This window comes from Psammomys obesus, unplaced genomic scaffold (genome assembly GCF_907164565.1).
Source record: "Psammomys obesus unplaced genomic scaffold, mPsaObe1.curated_primary_1811, whole genome shotgun sequence".
NCBI lineage: Eukaryota > Metazoa > Chordata > Mammalia > Rodentia > Muridae > Psammomys > Psammomys obesus.
Genome location: NW_026596073.1, coordinates 15,380,804 through 15,405,539, shown reverse-complemented (window position 1 = coordinate 15,405,539; position 24,736 = coordinate 15,380,804). Strand labels below are relative to the sequence as shown.

The 24,736-nt window shown below is 37.4% G+C and overlaps 1 protein-coding gene across 1 annotated transcript in view; it reads right to left on the bottom strand.

Annotated features, from left to right (window-relative positions):
• Nucleotides 1-24,736, bottom strand: part of Hltf (helicase like transcription factor) — a 47,309-nt gene that overhangs the window by 9,694 nt on the left and 12,879 nt on the right. Inside the window, exons 9-21 of the mRNA XM_055626124.1 lie at nucleotides 23,533-23,599; nucleotides 22,000-22,087; nucleotides 20,432-20,511; nucleotides 20,309-20,353; nucleotides 19,455-19,541; nucleotides 16,262-16,359; nucleotides 15,084-15,227; nucleotides 14,461-14,599; nucleotides 10,957-11,092; nucleotides 9,057-9,236; nucleotides 2,980-3,104; nucleotides 2,212-2,390; nucleotides 193-318 (exon numbers count right to left, since the gene is read on the bottom strand). Of these exons, the coding sequence (XP_055482099.1) occupies nucleotides 193-318; nucleotides 2,212-2,390; nucleotides 2,980-3,104; nucleotides 9,057-9,236; nucleotides 10,957-11,092; nucleotides 14,461-14,599; nucleotides 15,084-15,227; nucleotides 16,262-16,359; nucleotides 19,455-19,541; nucleotides 20,309-20,353; nucleotides 20,432-20,511; nucleotides 22,000-22,087; nucleotides 23,533-23,599 (1,494 nt within the window). The remainder of the gene's footprint in view (nucleotides 1-192; nucleotides 319-2,211; nucleotides 2,391-2,979; nucleotides 3,105-9,056; nucleotides 9,237-10,956; nucleotides 11,093-14,460; nucleotides 14,600-15,083; nucleotides 15,228-16,261; nucleotides 16,360-19,454; nucleotides 19,542-20,308; nucleotides 20,354-20,431; nucleotides 20,512-21,999; nucleotides 22,088-23,532; nucleotides 23,600-24,736) is intronic.

Here is a 24,736-nt window from a genome sequence, read left to right as displayed (position 1 = left end):
AGAATAAAGCCTGAAAAATGCTTTAATAATCTAAGTCCCTTTCTTTTCCAACTTAAATTCAACACTAAGTATAAACAAAAGTCAGCATCACTAAAAAGAATATGCATTGATAGGATTAGAAGCAGAATTAGGGCTATTTTATTATAACATTTCCTCATTAAATATTAGAATATCCACATATGTGTACTTTACCTTTGAACTGGATGTCCATTCCATATTGGACTTTTTCTCACTATCAACTGCCAATTCTTCTGGTGGACATTCTAATAAATTATCTCCATGTACGTTACTTCTGCATAAAGGGCATTTAGCATGTGGCTATATACAAAGGAACAAAGAATGTTTGACAACATGTATGACAACCACACTTGTCATAAGAACAGAAACATAAATTTACCTAAACTTTTTGTAATACACAGAGTTCTACACTCCTATGGTTAAAATCTTGTTCTTTTTGTCACATTCATCTACTTAGGAGCAACATGTATCTGAACCCCCAACATACAAATGTGTCTTCATGTTTTAAGACACAACATGATTACAACATGCTGTAAAGGACAGAGCAAAAGAGTGTAACCCTGACTAATGCCAGCAGCTCAGAGCACTGAGCAGCATCTGCTACTCAGTAAAATGTGACAAATGAGTTCTTGAACTTAAGCACAGTAAAAGTACGTGGAACACGTCAGGAAAAAACGAAGTCCTTAATTGACCAGCTCTCACCCTGTGGAGCACGACCCTTGTGCTACACAGCAGGTTACACAGCAGGCATTTACTTTAAGATTTGTAACCGCAGCAAATTACAGTTATGAAGTAGCAACAGAATAATTTTATCTGGACTGGAGAGATGGCTCAGAGGTTAAGAGCACTGGCTGTTCTTCCAGAGGTGCTGAGTTCAATTCCCAGCAACCACATGGTGGCTCACAACCATCATTAATGAGATCTGGTGCCCTCTTCTGGCATATAGGCAGAACACTGTATACATGATAAATAAATCTTAAGATAATAATAATTTTATGCTTGGGGTCGCTACAACATGAGGAACTGTATTAAAGGGTTGCGTCATCAGGAAGGTTGAGAACCACTGCAAGGTTTTATAAAACTTGAAACTTATCAAGTTTATAACAGCTTGGTAAGTCCGAATCTCTCCATATCTCTCAAATACTGCAAGTTCATTCAAAGCAAGATCTAATAAAGTGAGATTGTATCTTAGATACTCAATATCACTATGAAAAAAATTCTAAAATTAAAACTACATTAAAAATCTATCCAAGGACCACCTCTCAGAAAGAAAAGGTAAGTGACTAGGAGGAAGAGTAGATAAGGATAGCAGTTTATTCACACTGTCATGTTTACTTTATAATTGAGCCTACAAGTGTAATTTGTGCATTTTAGACATGTATGTTGAACGTATATTAAACATCAATTCAAAATATTTTTAATTTGCATTAGCTGAACATATTATATTCAACCTCAAGCTTTTTCCATAAAAGAATCTAGAATTAGTGTATCCTACTTCATTCTTCATGCTGAAGAGCTGTGTCAGTCAGATCCCTGAGACACACAGCTGAGCCAGATTAGGATGATAATGTACAATACTACTAGATTTTTAAACTTAAGTTTAAAAAAATTGCAATATATTAATAAATACTTTAACTATATTAGACTAAATTAAGTATTTTGCTTTTTAAATTTTAAAAAATACAGCTACTATAAAATTTAAATTTATTGTCTCATTAATGTATTTAATACAGAGATCTGAAATTTAGAACTAGAATTACTGACTAAAACATAACGTCTCCAAAAATAATGCCTTTTAATTTATGATAAATACATCACCTATTACAGGGCTGAAATAATCAACCATAAAAAGTGCCTAGACTTGGTTAGGTTTTTATTACACCAAAGAAAGGTGCATTAATCTGTCTAGGGTTGTGCCAGGGTTAGGGTTAGGGTTAGGGTTAGATTTAATCCAGAAACGCTGCTATGTGTTCTTCTGTACTTAGTTCACAATGCTGTTTTTTGCGTTTTTGTTCTTACCTTGGAAACACATTCAAGCGCACTTGTGTTTGCTAGATATCACTTTTCTGTTTTCTTCTCAACTTAGTTCAGAAACACTGCTAAGTGTTTTTCTGTACTTAGTTCACAAGGCTGTTCTTTGTGTTTCTGTTCTTACCCTGAACACACTGACTCTATTCTGAGCAACAAACTAACCTGCTCACTCTGGATGACCTGGCAAATACAAGGTTTACAAAACACATGGGCACAATGTGTTATCACAGGAACTGTTAATGAGTCCAGGCAAATTGCACATTCTTCATCTGAACCAGAGCTCAGAATTAACTTCATCTTCTTTATTAACATCTTTCTCAGTTCTTCAGGTGTATCATTTGCTAGAAAAGAGAGGGTCAAAATTAGTTTCAGAATAAACTTTGCAATGTAACTGGAACAGTTTATCTTATATAAGGAAACTTAATTGTCTTTCATCTTTATTCTAGCATTTGCAAAAAGCATGACATAAATTTGGAATTCTAAGAAAAACTCAGAAGATAAAATAGCCATCTCACTTAATTTATCTTACACAAACATAAAATAGTATCTGCCACACTAGCAGCTTATGAGAAAGGGCCAGTTTGAATGTTCTTCTACACTTTTTTCACTTTCCTTTTATTCATAAATAATTCTTGGAGCCCGCAAGATAACTCCGCAGGTATGGCCACCTGCCACCACTCTTGACAACATGAATTCAATCCCACATGGTGCAGAGAGAACTGACTCTTGCACATTACCCTCTGACCTCCACACATGTATCCAAGCACTCACACTATTCATATACAAACACATAAAATAAAGATGTCATTTTTAAAAATCTTAACTAAAGCAAGGCAAAGACACAAACCAAATTCAAGACATATAAAAATATGTCCTTCTGCCTGAAATATTTAGCAAATATAATGGTATGAACTAATCACATTTTCTTACTGGAGGGACCACTTGAAGACATTCCATTTGTAAGAAGACGAGTATGACAACAAATCTGTCGCAATCTAAGCAGAAGACCCAAGACATCTGCATAGTGTGCAAGGACAGTCCCTTCAGACAAATACCTAGAGACAAAATGTCAAACATTATAAACATTTCTCATCAAAGTAAGAACAAAAACAACCTCATCTTAATGAAACCAAGAAATAAAGGTCAGGTAGGAAAATGTCAATTCACATGACTACAGACCTCAGCTGGTTCTTCAAAGTAAGTGGTACATACATACTGAAAGGAAAATTGGTACCTCTCATGTGAAAACAGAAATAGGGTATATGCATGATGACTTGACTTTTCAAGTCCAATTTACATATATACCCACACCTACAGGGGTAGGGATTGAGCAGGAGGAGAGTATTGTGGCACAGTACTCAATTTTTAAAAAAATAATAATGTTTCTTATCTCTGCTATCTAAACACCAATAAAACCCTGAATAATTCTATGTGACTCAAATTGCATATTTTTTTCATGACCTGGGGCATTGCTAGGACTTCTACATAAATTTGGACAAACAGCTAGTCCAGAAAGAACTCAAAATAGTCAAATATTAAATAACCAGCAAAGAACAAAAAAGGCAGTAAAAGAAAACTCAACAGAAAGTTGCCAGAGAACACATAAAAATTATGACTGTGAGCACCGCCACACTTTAACAACACTCAAGTCACACTATGTCTTAGTGTTTCTACTGCTGTGAAGAGACACCATGACCATGAAAACTGTTTTAATAGAAAGCACTTAACTGGGACTGGCTTACAATTCAGAGGTTTAGTCCACTGTCCAAATGGCAGGAAACATGTGGCACACAGGCAGACTGTGCTGGTGAGGTAGCTGAGAGTTCTATATCCAGACTGGCAAACAGCAGGAAGAGAGTGCAACACTGGACCTGACTTGATCATCTGAAACCTCAAAGCCCAACCCAGTGACACTGTTCCAATAAGGCCACTTCCCAATAGTACCACTCCCTATAAGCCTATGGGTGCCATTTTCATTCAAACCACCAAACACTAAAACCACGGACAAAGCCATAAAAAGGAAATTGGTCTGAGAAAACAAAAATTATAAAGGATTATTAAAAAAAATCAAGACCAATAAAAAGCAGGTGAAAGACATATTAAAACAGAAAATAGAACAACAACAAAAAGTTTAAAGTATATTTTCCTTTTAAAAGGTGGGGTGGAAGGCCACGTCCAAAGACTAAGATGGTATATCTTCCAGTAAGTCAGCAGGAAGGCTGGTCAAACTACTGTACTTTCCAGGGGTTGCGGATGACCACATCAAGCTCTGTTATTATTTACATATGAAACATACTCCACTGGGTCATGTTCTAAACTACAGATTTCCAGATGCAGGAAAGACACCTGAGGTTCTAGAAACTTTAAGCCTTTGGGGAATAATTATATCTTGCCCTGTCCCTTCCCAGTGTTCTCGTTTGCCTATTGTTTATCATGGTACTGCTCTGCTACACCCGGCAGGCCCCGCCAAATGGACTGACACCTCTGAAGTAGAGAACCAAAAGAAATATCCTCTCCTTTAAGACACTGCTCTCAATTAAGTCAAGAATTGGCTAAGGAAGGCAAAATTGATTCATACTTATTCAAAGTACCCAGTACATACAGTAATGGAGCATACAATGTCAACAAGATGCTGAAGAAAAAAATGAGTAATTTAAAATTTTCATATCCAATCTGAAGCTTCAAGTTGATGATGTAATCAAGTCTCCTGGTGAAAAGCACAAATTTTAAAGCTAGATTTGTGCATTCTGTCAATTTAGCTATGCAGACTTGGGCAGCTGCTTAATCGTGCCCTGCTTCCTCAGCTCTCATAGTTGCATAATACACTGGCCGGAAGAACTACTCATAAATTAGTATGTACAAAACGATTACAACACTACTACCTGGATTACCTTAAATGCTATATACTGCTGACAGTGGCAATGTTTTGGATAGTCAAAATGGTAAAAAGTAGGCAGCATAATACACTGGATAAATTTCTGAGTTCTACAACAAGAATTCAGTAGCAACTGCCAGAATTCAAGTACCAATTCTTTGACAATCACTTCTTCAGTGCCTCAGGACCTAATCTAAAAAATATGTTCACTGTACTGACTTAATAAAGAACCATTAACACATACATTTAAATACTTAGATCAACTATACCTATCCAATTCTTAACAAGTATTAATAAATCTATTACCTACTAAAGAGAATACTTTAAAAAATAGCATCTTTTACCATACAGTTCAAATATCAGCTTTGTCAGAACTCAGCATTGCCTGTCATGGCTACAGTTGACTGTCACTCAGCATTTCAGTTTAAGAAATTGCTTATGAGAACCCACCACATGACATGCTGACAAGAGGCTTCCCGCTATTTTACTAGCCAGTTGTGGTATCTGTTTTGACAGACCTTCTTTCTAACTTTGTCACTCTCTATGGTGATCTTAGTCTCATGGCTTCAATTACTCACAAATGACACAAACTTATGCATCAAACTGACAGACTGAATTCTATACCTTCATAGCCAACTGATAAAGCCAATCTGGTATCATTACCTGAACACTTCATAAATGACTTGTCCAAAGCTGAGCTGATCCCACTTTAAAAGCTGTTTGTCCTTTACATCAACTTTTGTAAATGGCAATTTCCTCTGTTCTATTTACTTTCTATACTGCTGTGAACAAACACTAAAAAGAACTTAAAGGAGGAAGCCTTCCTTTTGTGGATTAGAGGATAGAAGGCAGCTGGTGAGATTGCATTCAGTCAGAAAGCAGAGAAGAGGAGTACTGATATTCAGCTTTCTTCTTTTTATCCAAGTCCAGTCCATAGAATAGTTTGCCATAGTCAGGGTGGGTCTTCTTACTTCAACTAGCCTAACCTAGAAAATCCCTCAGACTTGTCTCCTCAGTAACTCTAGATTCTGTCAAGTTGACAGTATCAATCATCAAAAGTCTACCTCCTATCAACTTGATATATGAATGCACCATTTTTAAACTATGGTTTTTATCCCGTCTCTGTAGGTTTATGACCATCTCATAATGCAAAATGCATTTATTACCAGTTCTAACACTTTAAGAATACAGAGCCTCTTCTGAAACCCACGCAATACCTTAACTATGAGCCCCTTTAATATAAAAAATAATAATAAAGTTAATTCATACATGTAATAACATAGACTAAAGATTCCCATTACCAAGGGAGAAACAGTAGCATAGCAAACAAAATTTGGACCAAAGACCAAATCCCAGCAGGGCAAACATCCAAAACTATAGCTCCATGTCAGGTACATAGGGCCCGGATGAAATCATCTGGGCTTCAAAGGGCTCAGGTAACCCTGCCCCTACAGTTCTTCCTCCTGCAACAAATATAGCCTCAGTCTTGGGCTCTCTATTCCCTGCTTTCCTCGAGATACCCCATTGTCCAGGTCCAGGATCTCCATTCTAACTTGGACCTTCACAATGGTCTCTCAGGCCTCCTTGTGGAGAATCTATCTAATCCTGCTCCATGTGGTTTTGACCTCTGTGACTTTCTGGTACCTTGAGACCTCCATGAAGCTTTCACTTTTTTATCTTTCTCTGCTACAAAATCAGTACCTTGACAATACTGCCAAATTCTGCTGCCAGCATGAGAAGTAGCTTAGCCCCACTGCACTGCACTGGCTTCTCCGGGCCTTCTGGGATGATGACAAACACTTCTGTAGGTGCTCTCACCTAGGGAATATTCTGAGTGGCATTCTGAATTCAGAATCTCTACTTTTAAATGAATTTGACTTTCATTGAAATAGAACAGTGGCCAGGAGGTGATGGCGCACACCGTTAACCCCAGCACTCAGGAATCAGAGGCATCTCTGGGAGTTCGAGGGGAGCATGGTCTACATAGTGATACAGAAGTGCCAGGGATACACACAGAGAAACTGTCTGGAAAAACAAAACAAAACAAAACAAAACAAAACAAAAGGCATTAAATACCTTTCCAAATGTTTCAATACGGACCAAGAGGTTTTTCTTTAATGGGGTTAAATCTCTTTAACAACCATACATGCTTTACTCAGCATCTGCCTTATCTAAACTTATAAACTTGCTCAGGGCTCTTTATCTCACCACATTACACAATTCTAAGTATCTTTCTGACCCATTTGTTAATCTTTTTCACTACAGACCTGGATGACAATAGTGAACTACTCTATGTTGAAATTTCCTCAGCCAAATTAACCCATTACCTTTTAATTCACTTACCATCTCAAAACATGGGGTAAATGCTGCCAGATTCTTTGCCAGAATATAGCGCAAATAGCCTTCAGCCCAGGGTAATCTCAACTGTTAATCTCAACTGTCAACTTGATGAAATCTAGAATCACCTGGGCAACAAGCCTCTGGGCATGTCTATGAATATTATCTTGACTGGGTTAAGTGCATGAAAGATAAGCCCACTGTGGCTGGACACCATTCTCTAGGCTGGGATCCAGGACTGGATTAAAAAAAGAAAGCTGATTACAAACATTTGTTACTCGGCTACAGATTTTATCTGGCTGCAGATACAATGTGCCAAGTTGCCCAAAGCTGTTGTCAATGTGACTTCCCCTGTGATAGACAATAACCTTGAGCCAAAGTTAATTCCCTTTCCCTTAAATTACTTTCTTTATTAGATTTTAATGCCGCAACAGAAAAAAAAAATAAGAAACCAAGTGACCAATATAGTGCTTGTTCCCCTTTGAAATCTCATGAACTGAGCCTCCATTGTCCTCCATTTGTTTAGCATTCTTGTCTTCCAAATTCCTACCAGAATGGCTCAGCTTAGAACATTCTGCTTAGAACATTCTAGCTTACCTAGCCCAAAGTTCCAAACTCTTTAACATTCTCTTACAAGTTCCAAAGGATTACAAATCGGTCAGGCTTACCAAAGCAACAATCTGAATTCTAGACACCAATTTTCAGTATTTCTTTCTCAATGCTGTGCCCAATACTTCAGAAGTATACTAGAGAATTTAATCTAGTAATACTAGAGAATTAAATCGGTTAACTGTGAGACCAGGGTATCTACAGAGCAAGATGGCAAAAAGTTGAAGAAAACCAACTGAATCTGCAACCATCTTTCAAAACATCTTTACAGGAGGATGATACTCTGTGTAGCATTACAAACATGTAGGAAATAAGTTGGCATGATTTGCAACACAATGCAGAAATCTAAGGCTAGAAAATGATGACAATTAAAAAGAATCAGGAATCAGAAGGCGAATTACTCCAGTTCAAGCAAAAGTGTTATCTGCCGTGAAATGTCCACAAGGATCAGCATGAGACAAAGACAAAAGATGACTGTAAACTGGGGACTCTTCGTAACAGAGGCACTTTAATGAGGTAGTCACAAAGGAGGATTTAATAAGAGAGATGAAGGGGGAATAAAGATTCCAAAGTTCCAAAGCTAAGCAGTGCTAAGTGAAATTTCTTCTCAAACTATTTCATCCAAAATTACTTAGTATCTAACATACATACTGAGATGCAAAAGATTAAAATGAATTTATATTTTCAATAAAATAGAGTGGGCAATGTAAAAACATTAAGTTTTAGGGGGATGGGAAATGCACAAGAAGTAATCAGGAAGTACTAAAGCTTTTTTTATAGGCCAGTAAAGGAAGACTTCACTGAGGAGTTAAGGCAAAGGAGATTGTGGTTCAAGAGTATGTCAAACAGAAAACAACTAAGAAGCTCAAGTCAGGTGCATCACCCCTGCCCTGTGTGTCTCCTCTCAGGACACTCAGAAATGGAAGTAAGCAAGGTCCTCTGACCACCAACTCAGAAATCAATATTTTAAATAAGCTTTTATTTTTTACAGGCCTAGGAAATTACTTAACCTGATGAATTATAGTCTTGTTTCTTTTATTTTAATTATTTGTAAAAAAAAAAAAATTTCAAAGTATGAGTCACAAAAGAATAGTATTCAATAAAACTTTAGAACTAAAACATCTAAAAATCTATAATTCTGCTAGTAAGAAATTTTAAAAATTAAGGTGGCATTCTGTTTCCATACCTTCCAATGGTAGCTTTGCCTTCATTTTTAACAGACTGATAAATCCTTCTCTCTTCTTCTGAAAGCGTAACGTACTGAATAAATACTTTCCTTTCTGGTAACTCCAAAACAGGTTTCCCTTTAATTTTGCTTGTCTTTGTTCTTCTAAGTGTGATATTTTTAATTAAGGACTGTAAACGCCTGGTCAAAGTAAAACAAGTAATTATGTAACTCTAATTTCTAAATACAATGAGCAAAAAGGAACAAAAAACAGGAGTTTGATTTATAATCTTAATAAACTGAAAGTTTTTTAAATCTTTTATTTAGGCCTTAATAGGCACACGAATATTCTACAAATAAAGAATTACTACAAAAAAAGTAACAAAATTATATCTCAACATAGCACCAATTATCTCATATTGTGTACTTCTTTTCCAAAGCTTTTCTGGTTTTGTTGTCAACAATGACACTGTTATACCTCAACTACCTTTTTATCAACTATAGCACTCAATACACAATATTTGAATTCTTAGAAAACAGCTATTAAGCGTAAGGTTCTTTGTTAAACAGAGTACAGATATGAGTAAGACCCTATGTTGTGTACTATAAAGTAATCCTCTTCTCATGACTTAAAAAAAAAATCCCATGGATAGAGTTATAATAATAAAATCAAATGAACTTTTTATAAGTTAATGAATAACTGAAAAATTAAAACATGCAAATGCAGAAAAGAAAAAAACTGTTTTTCTAGGCTCTGTAATCCTTCCATTTTTTCTCAATGTCAGAATTTTTAAAAGGAGGCTTATCAGTTATTAATATTTCCCATAATAATAAAGTATACAAATTTTAACTTAGACTAAGTAGAGCATAACTAGTTGTCAGGAATCATGTGGTCAGCTTTGACAACTAGGACAATGGCTTAAAAATTTTAAATCATTTTCACGCTAACACAATAAGAAACACACTTTACTGCATCCATCCGTAACAGAGTGCGTATTTCAGTGCATCTACATCCTATATCTTCACATGGAGAAGGCACCCTGGTATTTTTTAATCATCTCTATTATATTTCTATTTCTTTTTCTGTGCTGATTGCCACTTTTTTTTTCTTCTTCAAGACTCACTTTATTAGTTTTAATTTTGAATATTCATATAGGTCAGTGTATCAGGAGGTATGCGCACGTGAGTGTAGGGCTTGGGAAGGCCAGCGGAGGAGATCAGATCTCTGTAACTGGAGTTACTGGTGGCTGTGAGCTTGCCGTGGGAATATTTGCTGTGCTGGCTATGGTCGGAGTTCTTAAGACTTCACAGCTGGGTAAAGCTTTTAGTTGTCTCTCTCCCTTGACAGCTTTCATAGCCCCTTCCTGTACTATGCGAGTAGGTGATTGCCACTTTCATAATGATTGTATGACCCACCACAAGGTCGTAAATCCTGTTTAGACAGAACCACACCAGCCAAGCATGTGGCAAAATATCCACCAATGTTTTCATTGCTTTCTCACTTTTTATCTGTACCCACCAAAACCAACCATATGAAATGTTCCTTAACACTTCTGTTGAGATCACTGTATACTATACACCACACCGCATGCTTCTATAGAAAGTTATGGAAGTTATCAAAATATAATGCACAGTGAATTCTCAAAGGATATAAGCTTTTCCTATCATTGTTAATCCTGTCTGTGATGGCTTTGGGGGGTAACACCTGTACATAATGACCATTAAGCTTTGCCTTTCCTTTCAGTTTTGCTAAAACAAGAAAAAGGTCTACAAACAGAAATCCTGTATTCCCAAACACAAGTCACCAAGTTTTAAGAGTCAGTGACACTGAAGCTTATGTGCTTTAGAGACTAACGTGAAAACAGTGATGAAAGTGGTAATTGTTGCACTGTCACTGATTTATCAGATGTCATAAACTTACCTAAGTCCTCCCTCATCTCCTGTTGTAACAGGACGCTGTATTGTTCTATGCCACCATTCTCTATCAATAAATGGTTTAAGTTTTAAAAAGGACAGTAGAGACCACAAGTCCTTTAAAGAATTCTGGATAGGAGTACCTAAAACAAACAAACAAAACAGGAAACCATTATAACTCATAAAATTTAAATTGATTTTGTGGTGTTAGGGATTAAACATGAGACCTCACACATGCTAAGCAAGAAGTCTCTCACTGAGTTATATCTCTTTAACCAGAATACTCACCAGCCCCAATGAGACAGACAATAGCTGAAGCTGGACACTATACCAGGCACACACTAATGTCCTCATATACTTAACATGGAAAATGTTTGACCCTCTGAGCCGCCATATCGGTCTTTTTCAGATAATTTCAATTGGGCTGGGGGACACTGCAAGCATGATGGCCAGCAGAAAAACAATTTAATCTGGATGACGTAAGAATGAAATTCTGAATTTCAGGTCAGCCCATCTTAGCCAGTTCTAGGTCAAAACTCCTAGAGTCTGGCACCAAAAGGTTTATTTTACACATATTTAAAGAGCATAATTTTGGAAAAAAGTTTCCTGGTAACAACCATCCCAATCCTATGTGCACAATAAAGCTTAAGGCCTGACTGCATTGAAACTCTTTTTGCAAAAACCATGTGACCATGAAGATTGGCTCTATGGCTTTAAGGAAATAGGATCTGGTGTGGTCTCTGACAGAGACAACCCTGCTGATTAACAGTCCTGGTTTCTCCAATGCTTATTTGTAAACATTCATACCTCCTACCATCTCCCCATCTCTAAATTTTTAAAGAAAAAACAGTGGCCATAATAGAGGCCACAGAATGGACTGTTTCTATGGCTGGACAAGCATAAGAGAATTAAATAGCTAATAGAGGAACAAGGAAAGGAAAAAGCCATCTTAGCCATGATGCCTACTCAAACATCACCTGAGAGACTTTGACCATCAATAGTATTAGAAAAAAAATGACACATTAAAGCAACACATGACAGGAAATTGTTGACAACAAAGATTATGCTTGAACAATAATCTATAATAGTTCTATTTTGTAAAATTGTGGTCACCAATGGTATATAAAACGGTACTGAAGAGCTAGAGAGATGGCCCAATAGTTAAGACCACTGGCCCACAGGACCTGGGATCAATTCCCAGCACCCACACGGTAACTCACAACTGTAACTCCAGTTTCAGGGGAACTGACACCCTTATACACATCACAAACAGGCAGACACCAATGCACATAAAATAAATCATAAAAAAGTTATTTTTTAATATATTTTGGGTAGTGGTGGCACATGCCTTGGTCCCAGCACTCTGGAGAAAGAGGCAGCAGATCTCTGGAGTCTGAGAGCAGCTTGATCTACACAGCTATGACAGCCAGAGCCACACAGAGAAACCCTGTCTTGAAAGCCAAAAAAGGTACCGAATTTTGGATGCTGATTTTGTATCTGGCAACTTTGAATTTTAATTCATTCAAATGCCCAGGAACCATATAAAGACCGACATGGTAGCATGCATCTGTAGTCTCAGGAACCCTACAACAAGGTGAGAGGCAGAGACAGCAGACTTCCCAGAAGCTTTCAGACAGCTAGTCTGGCCTCTGCCCCTATCTCAAGCAAAGAGAAAGGTAAAGAACCAACATTATCATGCAGTTTACACACATCCTCTAATCTAAACACATATACACAAATAAAAAAAAATTATTCATAGTGCTTATCAACAAACAAAAAAACAATCTATGACTAAATTTAAAGAAGTGAAGGATCTTTACAGTGAAAACTACTAAGACATCAATGAAAGAAACTGACAAAAACAATGACAATATCACTGTGGGGAGGTGGGATGAGCTCAGAGAAGCTGGAGAAGAGGAAAGCATAACCAGAATATATTGTATGAAAACACAAAACAAAAACAAAGCCCTTTTCCTCCAACTTAAAAACGAAACAAAACGAACAAAACACCCCCAGCTCTGTACTGTTGGGAATGAGCAAAAGAAACTTACTCTAGTCACTATCATTTTGTTTGGAGACTCTGCTCCCCAGTTCCGCTGGAAGCCCCTACCCTGGATTCTCCCTGGTTACAGGGAAAATCTGCATTGGCCCATAAAGTTAAGATAAAAACTGCTGCACTGATAATATGGCCTTGAGCTGCGCACTTCCCTTCCCATGCATTCCCTCCTTACCGTCAATTCTGCCCACACTCTGAGCAGGCCTGGTACTGGTACTCAAGGACAACTTCTCCAACTTGCTGGTAGGGTCAAACAAGTTCACGTTCCCAGGCCCAGGAACCTACTCCTATCCTTATTGATGGAAACACCCTTGCTCAACCCATTATGTCAAAATATGATTGGACATTGGTACAGCCTTCCCCTTATTATGTTACCATGTACAATCTCCCTTCAGGGACATGCTTCATATCCCAAACTGGCTGCCTCCCTAAGCTCAGAAAATAAAGCTTTCATTTTAAGCTTCTGTATCTAAGTTTCTCAGCTTCTACCCCGAACCCAACAGTGTAGTACAATGCTTGGAAATGTCACTGGGCAAATTTAGCAAGTATTTTAAAAACAACAACAACAAAACTGACATCACCTGGGCAGGCTACCCTTAATGCTTAGGACCTGCTATTCATCCAGCTTTAGGGAGAAACCATTTCAATATTTTAGCAAGAAACCTTTGAAAGGTTCTTATAATTAGTAAAAGGATATAACACTTTAACAGTCTGTAAAATAATTTAGGAACAAACAGGTAGGTAGTTTTAAGTCAAAATATATTTCTCAATTTATGCAAAAAAATGGACATCTATTTAACTTAAAGAAATATACAATTAAAGACTCATAGAGAAGGGAAAAAAATCGATACTGTGTCAATACTGTGAAAATGTCCATACTATGCAAATGATCTGCAAATCAAAATCACTCCTTATCAAGATACCAATGGCATTCCTAAAGAACAAGAAAAATGATATTAAAATTCATATGAAGAGCCCGGTGCACACCTACAATCTCAGAGCTCAGGGAATCACAGGAAGGTAGATCTGCAAATCAAGTCCAGGACAGTGAAGGCTACAAAGAGAAACCCTGTCTCAAAACAAAATAAAACAAAACAACAAAGAGTGTTTGCTACAAAGAGGGGACTAGAGTTGGAGCCATGAATCCACATAAATTCTGAGTGTGTATGGCAGCCTGACTGTAATGCCAGTTCTTGGAATGTAAGCAGGATTCTCAAAGCCAGCTGGAGAGCTAGCCTAGCAATACCGTGAGCTCTGGGTTCAACTAAGAGACCCCATCTCAATGAATAAGTGAAGAATGATCCACAAAGACACTTGATAGTGACATCAAGCTCGTACACAAATGCAGGCACATTTGGTGGGAGCACGCACACATGCACACATGCCCATATAGACGTGAGCACACGAACATAATTTAAAAATAAATAAATAAATAAAATTGAATGCTATAAGTACCTGTTAATACCCATCTTCTTTCTGCCTCTAAGTCAAGTACAGCTTTTGTCTGCTGAGCATTTGGATTTCGTATGGCATGTCCTTCATCAAGGATCACTCTTAACCACTTTATGCTATGTAATGGACTATCATCTTTGGTCTGAAATAAAAGATTTCATAAAATAGCATAGTTCATAAGTGTTTGTTAAATAATAGTAGTTCTGATCTTTATTAGCAACTCTTACAAGGTTTCTGGTACTATTAAGCACTCCAAAGACCAAATTAGTGAACACTCACCAGCCTAAAATATTATTAGCTCTATTTTGCAGCTAAAAACACTGAAGACAGACAATGAAGCGTATATACTATGAATTTTAGAATAATTTAGAAACATGAAGCACAGCAATTAAACCCAACCTTAAAAAAAACTCTAGGTAGGGCTGGAGTGATGCTTCAGTGGTCAGGAGTGCTTATGGCTTTTGCAGAAGACCCCAGTTCTGTTCCCAGCATATACATCATGTGACTCACAAATACCTGCAGCTCCAGCTACAGGGGGCCTCCAAAGGCACCAGCACTCCCCCCAACACATACAATTAAGACGTAACAGTAAATATTGTAAAGACTCCAGGTATCTGAATACTTACTCCATAATCATGAGTTAAAATATTATAAGTAGTCAAAACAATATCCTGTTTTGAAAGCAAGGCTGGATCTCTAATACGATCAGGACCATAATAAACATAAAAATTCAAGTGCACTTCTGATTTTATATGTTGCGCAAACTGGTCCTAAAAGAAAATTAAAAATATTTTACTAAGAAGCATATGAGTACCAAGTTTACCATGCCCAGCAAAGAGCTATGCTGGTAGGAGTGTCATAAATCAGTTTTCTTATAATCTAAAACTAAAGTATAACAACAATAACTACACTAATGAGTATTATATAGATTTCCCCTATCCTACCAATAAGCAGCCATTTCATTTTTTTCTATTTAGTTATCACTATGCATCCCAAACCCAACATCTCCACTATCACTATGTAATCTCAAACTCATCATCTTCCTGCCTCTGTCTCTCAAGAACTGGGATTACAGGTAGATCTAACATGTCTCCACTTTTAAGTAAAAATAGTTCACCAAGTTTCTTTGTAAACAACAGGCGTAATTGATTTTGAGCAAGGAAAAAAAAAAAAGATAGACTAGAGAGAACATGCCATGGCAAAAAAGCTGGCAGTTCACGGATGAGAACTGAAGCTCTAAGACCAGACTAGCAGAAGCTGGATCAGAATAGAAAGAACAGGAATGAGAGAAATATAGTAACAAAAGGGAGGGAATGAAGAAGAGCAACAACTTCAATGTAAAACATAATTAAAAGGAAGTATTTAAAATGAGGACCTGAATATTTTTAATGGAAAACTCCGTGGGATCAGACTAAATAATCAAAAGAAGGGAAAAAATAAAAAAATAAAGTGAGAAAAAAGGAATAAGATATAAAAATTAAAACAATCATGTTATAGAGAGCAGGACTTCCTCTTTTTGAGACAGGATAGACCAGGAGGAGATAGCCTTTCTTGAAGGTAGCAAATTAAAGCTCATTTCAAGTGGTCTTTATGTTCAAATACTTCCAAAATAATCAGATTTCATAATAAAACAACACATGAGGTTCAAATTAATCATATAAACCTTCAAAGAAAAATTACTTTAGTTCAACAAATATAATTCACTTAACAGACATAAAATGAAGGTCATATATATTTCTACTAATACTCTCTTACAGACAAATACAATACTATTCCATTGTAAACTGAAAGGCTGCAGACTTACAATCCAGTTGCTCAGCACAGAGAGTGGACAGATGACTAGTGTTGCTCTAATCCTTTCTCCATTGTCACAGTTCTCTGAGTCCTCCATCACATATGTGCCTAAAAGAACAAGTTGTTGACAGACTTTAGCTGTTGTTTTTTTTAAATCCTGAAATATGCATCTCAATAAGGTCCTAACAATCATCCTCTATTAAGATAAAAATCCAGAAGAATTAAAAAACAGGAAATTGACTAGCAGTGTGATGGTGTACATGCCTTTAATCCCAGTACTCAGGTGGCAAAGGCAGCCAAATCTCTTGTGACTTTAAGACCAGCCTGTTCTAGAGTGAGTTTCAGGGCTGCCAAGGCTACACAGCTTAAAAAACAAAACAAAACAAAAAAACAAACAGAAAATGGACTGTTTCCCGTCTTTCTCACTCTGTGAAATCAAAAATTAAATAGTGGTTATTATCAGGAAGAATCTGAGTACTATGAATGTCTTTTTGAACAGTCCCAATCAATAGTTGAAAGGCACTTCTGAAACCAGGCAGTTTCTTACCACCCTCCCCCAACACACACACACACACACACACACACACCACAGGTTTCTCTTTGTAGCGTAGGCTGTCCTGGACTCTAGACTATGCTGGCCTCGAATAGAAATCTGCCTGCCTCTGCCTCCATGCATGCTGGGATTACAGGTGTGTGGCACCCACACCAGGCTCAGGGCAATTTCTTGACTACAGCTTTCCTCACAATCATCCTAAGGCTTTAGCATCCTCAACATCTTGGAGCCGTACCTTCCCTGCTTTGTGCAATGGCTTTCCAGACCTCCCTACAGGAAGCCTGATCCTGCCACACACTTTCAGGCCTCAGCAGCTTTTTGCAACCTTGACCCAAACCTCCATCTTGGATGTCTACAAAGTCAGTACCATATGAACAACACTGCCAAGTTCTATAGCCAGCTCCAAATGCAGCCTGGCCTCCTGGACCAAGCATCCACTTCTGTGTACCTTAAAGGCTGCCCCTAATTAAACACTGCTCTAGGTGGCAACTGTGGAGCACAGAGCTTCTTTAATGGCATTCGGTGTCTTGGTTCTCTCCTTTCAAATTCACCTGCACTGTTACAAACTGGATCCTTCAATGGGTAAGGTCTTACCTTCTCCTATACCTGTACATGTGTAAGGCTCCTCTTTAATGTTGTTACTCCCTGTAACAGTTAGCTGCTTTCTCTATATATCCCCTGGCCTCAGTTATAAACTCTCACACTCCTTCCTTGCCAAGCTGCACATTTACCTTACCTTTCTGCCTCACTTGCAGTTTTCTCTGGGCAAGAGCAGTGAGCAGTAACCGTAACAAAACATAAATGGTATCCTGTATTGAAATTCCTGGGCCAAACCATCAGCTAATCAAGGCTTTTTAGTTCAGCCCCACTCAAATGTTCAAGACGTGGACTGAATTAAGCAGTTTCTTTGCCAGAATATAAAAGGCTACTAGCCCAAGAAAGTCCTTTGAAACCTGATGAGCCAATCCCCACTAGCCTCTTTTCTCTCAGCATTCTGATCTTCCAAATCTTCACCAGAACGGCCCATTAGTCTCTTGTCTAAAGCATGTCTGTAGGCTGTAGCTCCAAAATCTTTCACATTCTTCCTGCAAGCCAGTGCTAAATGCTTACAAACTACACTCAAGTTTACCCTGGCAACAGTGCCATCCCTCAGTACCAACTTGCTGTTAGTTGTTGTGGCAAAATACCCGATAAAAGCAAGTTTAAAAGGAAAAATCAAGAATTTATTTTAGCTCACAAATTGAGAATACAGCCTATTATCGAGGAGGGAAAGTCATGGCAGAAAGCATATGAGTCAGCTGGTCACATACCATCCACAAAGCTAAGTACAGAAAAAAGCTTTTTAATTTTTACTTTTATTTATTCACTTTTTACATCCCTCCCTCCTCTCCTTTCTGTCCCACTCTCCCTGTTCCCCTATCCCCCTCTCCTACTCCTCAGAAAAAAGGAGGCCCCCACCCCAGCATATCAAGTTGTATTAGGACCGAGCACATCCTCTTCCCCTGTGGCCTGGTGAGGCAGCCCTGCCAGGGCAAAGTGATGGAAAAGCAGGCACCAGAGTCCATGTCAGAATCAGGCCCCACTCCCCTTAGCAGGGGAACTATATGAGAACCACCTGCCCATCGGCTGCATCTGTGTAGGGGGCCTAGGTCCAGTTCATGCATGGTCCTTGGTTGGTGCTTCAGTCTCCACAGGACTCCCTGGACCCTGGTTAGTTGGCTCTGGTGGTCTTCTTGTGGAGCTACTGACCCCTCTGGGTCCTTCTATCCTCCCACCCACCATTTTACAAGACTCCCTGCACTCCACCCAATGACTGCTGGTGGGTCTCTGCATCTGTCTTCATCAGGGGCTGGGTGGAGCCATTCAGAAGACAGCTGTGCTTGGCTGCCCTCCACAAGCATAGCCGAGTATCAGTAATCATGTCAGGGATTGGTCTCTCCTGGTGAGTCTCAGGTTCGGGCAGTCGTTCTTGAACATTCCCTCAATCTCTGCTATTTTTGTCCCTACCCTTCTTGAAGGCAGGGTAAATTTTGGCTCGAAGTTTTTGTGGGTGGGTGGGTGAGTGTTCCCCTCTCAGACATCTAACCTTAATTCAGTCTCTTTCCATCATATTCATAAGCAATGTGTAACATTCTTAAGAAAAGCAAATCTTAATTATGCTAAAAATTAGAACTTTATTTAAATTTATACAAGCTAAGCTTTAAACCAACCATAAATGACTTTGTTCATTTACTAGAAAAACACCTCTTGTATTCAAGAGAGAGAACTCTCTCCATCATGCTTCGGCCTTTCTGAAACAAATACACAGTAAAAAAGGCATAGGAGAATGCTATACCATGATATAGCTTCTTTCCTTTCCAATACTTTCTCAACTTTTTCATATGATTTTGATATTCTTATTTAATTTTTTCATTAAAAAATAGGGGGAGGGCTGGAGAGATGGCTCAGAGGTTAAGAGCACTGGCTATACATCCAAAGGTCCTGAGTTCAACTCCCAGGACCACATGGTGGCTCATAACCATCTCTAATGAGACCTGATGCCCTCTGCTGCCCTGCAGGCACACATGCAGGAAGAATACTGTACAAATAATCAATAAATAAAGTTTAAAAAAAAAAGGGGGGGGAAGGGTAGAAAACTAGACTTACTGACCTTTTCTCAACCTTTTCCTTTTTGTTACAGGAGTAGATGGAGTAAGTGCCTGAGCAAATTTTATATCTTCTTTAATCTTAGATGATCCTGATAAAAAGAAAAATCACTGAATCATTAGAATTCTTTACTGTGCCTCCTTAGGCATGTTCTCTATTTTACAACTTGAGAAATTATATTATTAAATAAAATAGTATTTGGTAAACAAGACTGTCATTTATGACACTAAGCATATCTCTATAGCTCAGAGATATGATGTAATCATGCCCCAGCTGTTACTCTTAAAAGCAGAAAGCAGAAACAGACAAACGTAAAGTGATTCAGCTCTCAGTAAAGAAAGCTCTACCAGTATGAACCTGTCAAATTTCACATCAGTGCAATGGTGATGAGCTCTTTTCCAAATGTAATACAATTTCTCAGCTAACTAAAAAGACAATATGATTTGAATTAATAAGAAAATAAAGCATGCTTCAAAGGTGAAGGAAATAAATGATATTTATTCTTTTATGTGCATCATATGAACGCTTTCAAGAAGGCACTCAAAACCTGTTCATTACTGTGTGTATATGTGTGTATATCTATGTGTGTATAAAAATACAGTTTTATTTAAGTTATTTTATAAGTAGTAGAGAGTGACTTTTGCTTAAAGTTTGCTTAAATATTATCCCTTAGATTTGAACTTAAAATTATCAAATTTGCATCGTTTAGTTCATTTAACACATTCGGTAAATTCATGAAAAGCTCAAATGCAGGAAAGAGTTCAAAAGCAGATGGATTTTTATACCTATTGCTAAATTTTTCAGGCTAACAAGATGTCAATTAATGAGGTTTTAATATTAGATATAATATATACCTACCTTTCACTCTGCTTTTAGTATCTGTTTGTGCATTTTTCAGCTTACCTAAAATAAAACACAAATAAAATATGGGTACCCTCAAAGATTAGAATACATGACAGAGTATCAAATCAACCATAATACCTTTCATTTTCTGTGGCAGTTCACCTGTTTCAATTTCCTCTGAATCACTGCTTTCAATCTTCTGGACAGAAACTTTTCTTCTGAAATTGAAAGATTCAAAATAAATTATAATAAGCAATATGCTTATTATAAATTTGCTTTTTAAATGTTTTTCCAAAAAGCCTTTTATTTGCCTAGCCAAATCTTCTATAAAAAGCTTCTTCCTTTTATTACCAGATAGCTGCATTTGTAAAATCTAATACCACTACAACTACATTTGAAAAGGCATTCCATTTTCTTACATCTAATCTACCCAACAGTGCTATATTACTGAATTACTTATGACTAATTCAGTTTTAAGATCTGACATTTACATGAGAGAAAAACTGTGGGCAGTGGTGGAGCTCAACACTCTGGAGGCAGAGGCAGGCAGAGCTCCGAGTTCAAGGCCAGCCTGGTCTACCCAGTGAGTTCCAGGACAGCCAAGGCTACACAGAGAAACTCTTGTCTGGCGGGAAGGGATGTGGAGAAGGAAACTGGGCTAGAGAGATTGTTCGGGTATTAAAAGCACCAGCTCCTCCTTCAAAGAAAGTTCAATTCCCCACACCCACATGGCAGTTCTCAATGATCTATAACTTCAGTTTCAAGAGCTCTGCTGCCCTCTTTTGGCTTCCTGAGCACAAGGTACACGTATGGCACGTAGACATACATAGAGGCAAACACTTATACACATCAGATAATAAACTGAAAACATTTTGGAGGAGGGATCTTTTGTGATAGTTTCTCTGTATAGCTTTGGCTGTCCTGGACTCAGGTTGGCCTCGAACTCACAGTCATCCACCTGCGTCTGCCTCCCTGAGGGATTAAGGGTATGTGCCACCATGCCTGGCTAACTGAAAACATTTTAAAATAAGAAAACAACTAATAAGCAATGATTCTGACTTCAGTTCAAATGGGGATTAATGACAAAATCATCAACTAGACAATATTTTGTGTTTGCTGCTAAAGAATTGCTAGTGTATACTTAGACTTAAGATCATATCCATGTGCACTGATAGGAGACCACACTATACAACAAAATGAGATTTAGGGTAAGATCAAACAGGAATGGTCTTTTATGCAAATTCTCCATACATTCTAGTCTGTATTAACAATATAACTCTCCATAAACAACTTTATTATGCCTTATTTCCATCATTTAGTCAAGGAACAACTAAATTGAGCAAGAATGCTGTGTTAAGTCTTCCACACATCCTTCAATTTCATCTCCTAAAATCCAAAAGAAAACTTGTAATGTCTAGGCCAAAAGTACAAGGGGAAACTGGTAGTAATTATTAAAAATTAATAAACCACATTTTATAGAGTAACATGACTTTTACTTTTAAAGTAAAAAAAGAGGGGAAGATTATCAGCATTGTTTAAGAATTAATACATTCCTTTCTATAAAGCAATACTACTGTCATTGTGATTTAGTAATCTGTAATTAGAAATATACTGAAGTAATGAAATATAGTACTCACTTCTTCGTATAAGAAAGCAGAGGAAGAGTGTAAGCAAACATGTCATGTAGTTAAAACCAAACACTTTACCTTTTAGGGCAGAAGCTAGACAGTTCTGACATGGAATAGTTACTCTTCTCCTGAGTATCTGAAACACTGGGTTCTTCACTACATGACTCTATTTCAAAAGAACACACAGAATTACCAAAGTGAGAAAAAAAAAAAAAGAAAGAAAAGAAAAGAAAAAAAGAAAAAAGCCACACCACTGTAAAAAGCTTGGATTTTTCCATAACCAACCCTGAGCTTTACCAACTTCACTCCTTTCAGAAAGCCCCATGGAACTTTCTACATTTCTCCTAAACCAGTATTTTCTCACTTAAGAAGTACCTTCAGTTTTTATGACCCAGTAAGAATACATTTTCCAATAGTCAGTGACCAACCCACAGGCTAAATTTACCTCTGTATCACGCACACACACACACACACAGGAAGGTAAACAGATAGATACTAATGGGTGGTTATAAATCTGTATTTCCAAATTATAGTTGTCAGTTAGCATCCTTTCTTATCACTGTTTAATCCTCCTCCCAGGCTCTGCAATACACTACTCTTGGCCCAAATTCAAACTAATTTTTTCTTCCCAGAGAACTTCACTAAATTTGCAACAAAAATTTGATGTCATTATCTACTATAAACCACTTTTCCTACCTCTCCCACACCACCCACTTGCTTATGTATTCCTTCAACCTTAAGAACATTAACTTACGTAGTTACGCTTAAGTTCTCATTTTCTCCCACAAGCTTACCAAATTATTCTCCCCCCTATATTCAAATATCTTCCTACCATTAAAAAAAAAAAAAAGTAAAATATTACACCCAACTCTATGCTCAGAATGTTTTCTATCCCTTAGGGCTACCCCAGTTTTACTACCAGTTCTTCACACACATATGAAGATGTCCTCTCTGACATCTTCAGCCTTGCTATGCTTCAACCTGGCTCATGACTGCTAAAAACACGGGTATCTTCCCTTCTCTGACTTCAGAACTGCTTCTAATTTATCTTTCTAGCTTTCTTTGCTTTTAACTAAGCACACTGCATTGCAAATACAATGAAGCTCTAAAAGAAAATATTGTTTTATTCTTTAAATTGTTCTTTAAAGATTTTTTTTCTCGGGCTGGAAAGATGGCTCAGAGGTCAGGAGCACTGTCTGGCTTCCAGAGGTCCTGAATTCAATTCCCAGCAAACACATGATGGCTCACAACCATCATATAATATGAGATCTGGTGCCCTCTTCTGTCATGCAGGTGTACATTCAGGCAGGACACTGTATACATAAATAAATAAATCTTTAAAAAAATGCTCATCAAAAATAAAGTAAGTAAATCTTTAAAAAATTTTTTTCTCTCAATTAAAAACATTTTCCCCTAACTTTTCTGATATACTAATAACCAATCCAATTATACTGACAAAACCTTTCCTGATTACCAATACACACAAGGTTCTTCATAAAAAAAAAAAAAAAAATCCTAAATTTTTGTATATTATAAAATCCAAAACAGAAATATCCAAGGTGAGAAAATCATCTATAAAGTAGTCAGACAATTCTCACAACTAAAACTCACCTGAGTGTACATCTGCCTTTTTGTTCGCATTACTTCCTCTGGGCTGAATGGACTCATCCTTACATTCCTACGTAAAAAGGCATTTTTCTTTTCAATGGATTATCAGTTTTAAATGATGTTAAGACATATATTGCTTTATACTGCTTTACTCTGCATAATGAAGACTACTTAGAAATGCTACCAGATCTTGGAGCAATGGTAAGAAAGTTAAAAAGGTAAAAGAAAATAAATACAAACTGATTTAAAATGTTTTCACTGGTATCTCAAAAATTACAATTACGAGAAGCTTCACTCCTACTGATTAGTGTTCATGGAGCTTGAAGGTACATGCATGGTAGCAGAGGAGAAAAGGTAATTATCACTATCATCCAGCTATGAACCCTGCAACCTATACCAAGGCCACACTTGTAAGATATATTAGCATAATGATGACACAAATGCTATTAAAGTACCCAACCACTTTTTAATGTTGGATTTAACGCCCACTCCATGAAGCAGAACCCATGCCTGGCATTGCTAAAGTGGCGCAGAACCTAAGCCTAGAAAGGTCATGGGACTGGAAGAAAACTTAGTACTATTATTCTGCTAAATCAACACAGCAATAAAACAATTCTTAGTGACATATTTTTACACCCATAGATTTTTTTTTTTTACAACCCATTGCCCAATTCTCATCAAAGAGGCTTCTTCTTGTAGTAGATGGTAATAGACAGATACAAAACTACAGAAACATACAAAAAGTGACAGATTTTGGAGACACAGCTCCAAATAGAATATCTTTATCAAATCTTTCTCCTTAAGGCTCAGGATCTACTTGGAAGAGTAGACAGAAATATTTTAAGAGCCAGACGACTCCAAGAAAAGAGCATTTCCCAGACACAACAGGATTGCAGCACATATGAACTCACAAAGACTATGACTGTAGACACAAGGACTACACAAGCTCAGGGCAAGACAAAAATCTCAGCTTGGGGGAGGGGAAATAGGTCTCTGCCCTACACAAAAAGCTATTTGTAACCAGTACTTGACAGGAAAGAGAAAATCAGTTTTCTCCAATGAAGTGACACTGGCATATAAACCATATTGTAGGACAGGCCCCACGCTCAGAAATAGTTGGCCAACACAAATGGACTCCATGTTTTTATGTGCTTTTTTTTCACTGTTTTATTCAGGTATCTTTTCCTTTGTAGTTATTTTTCCCCCT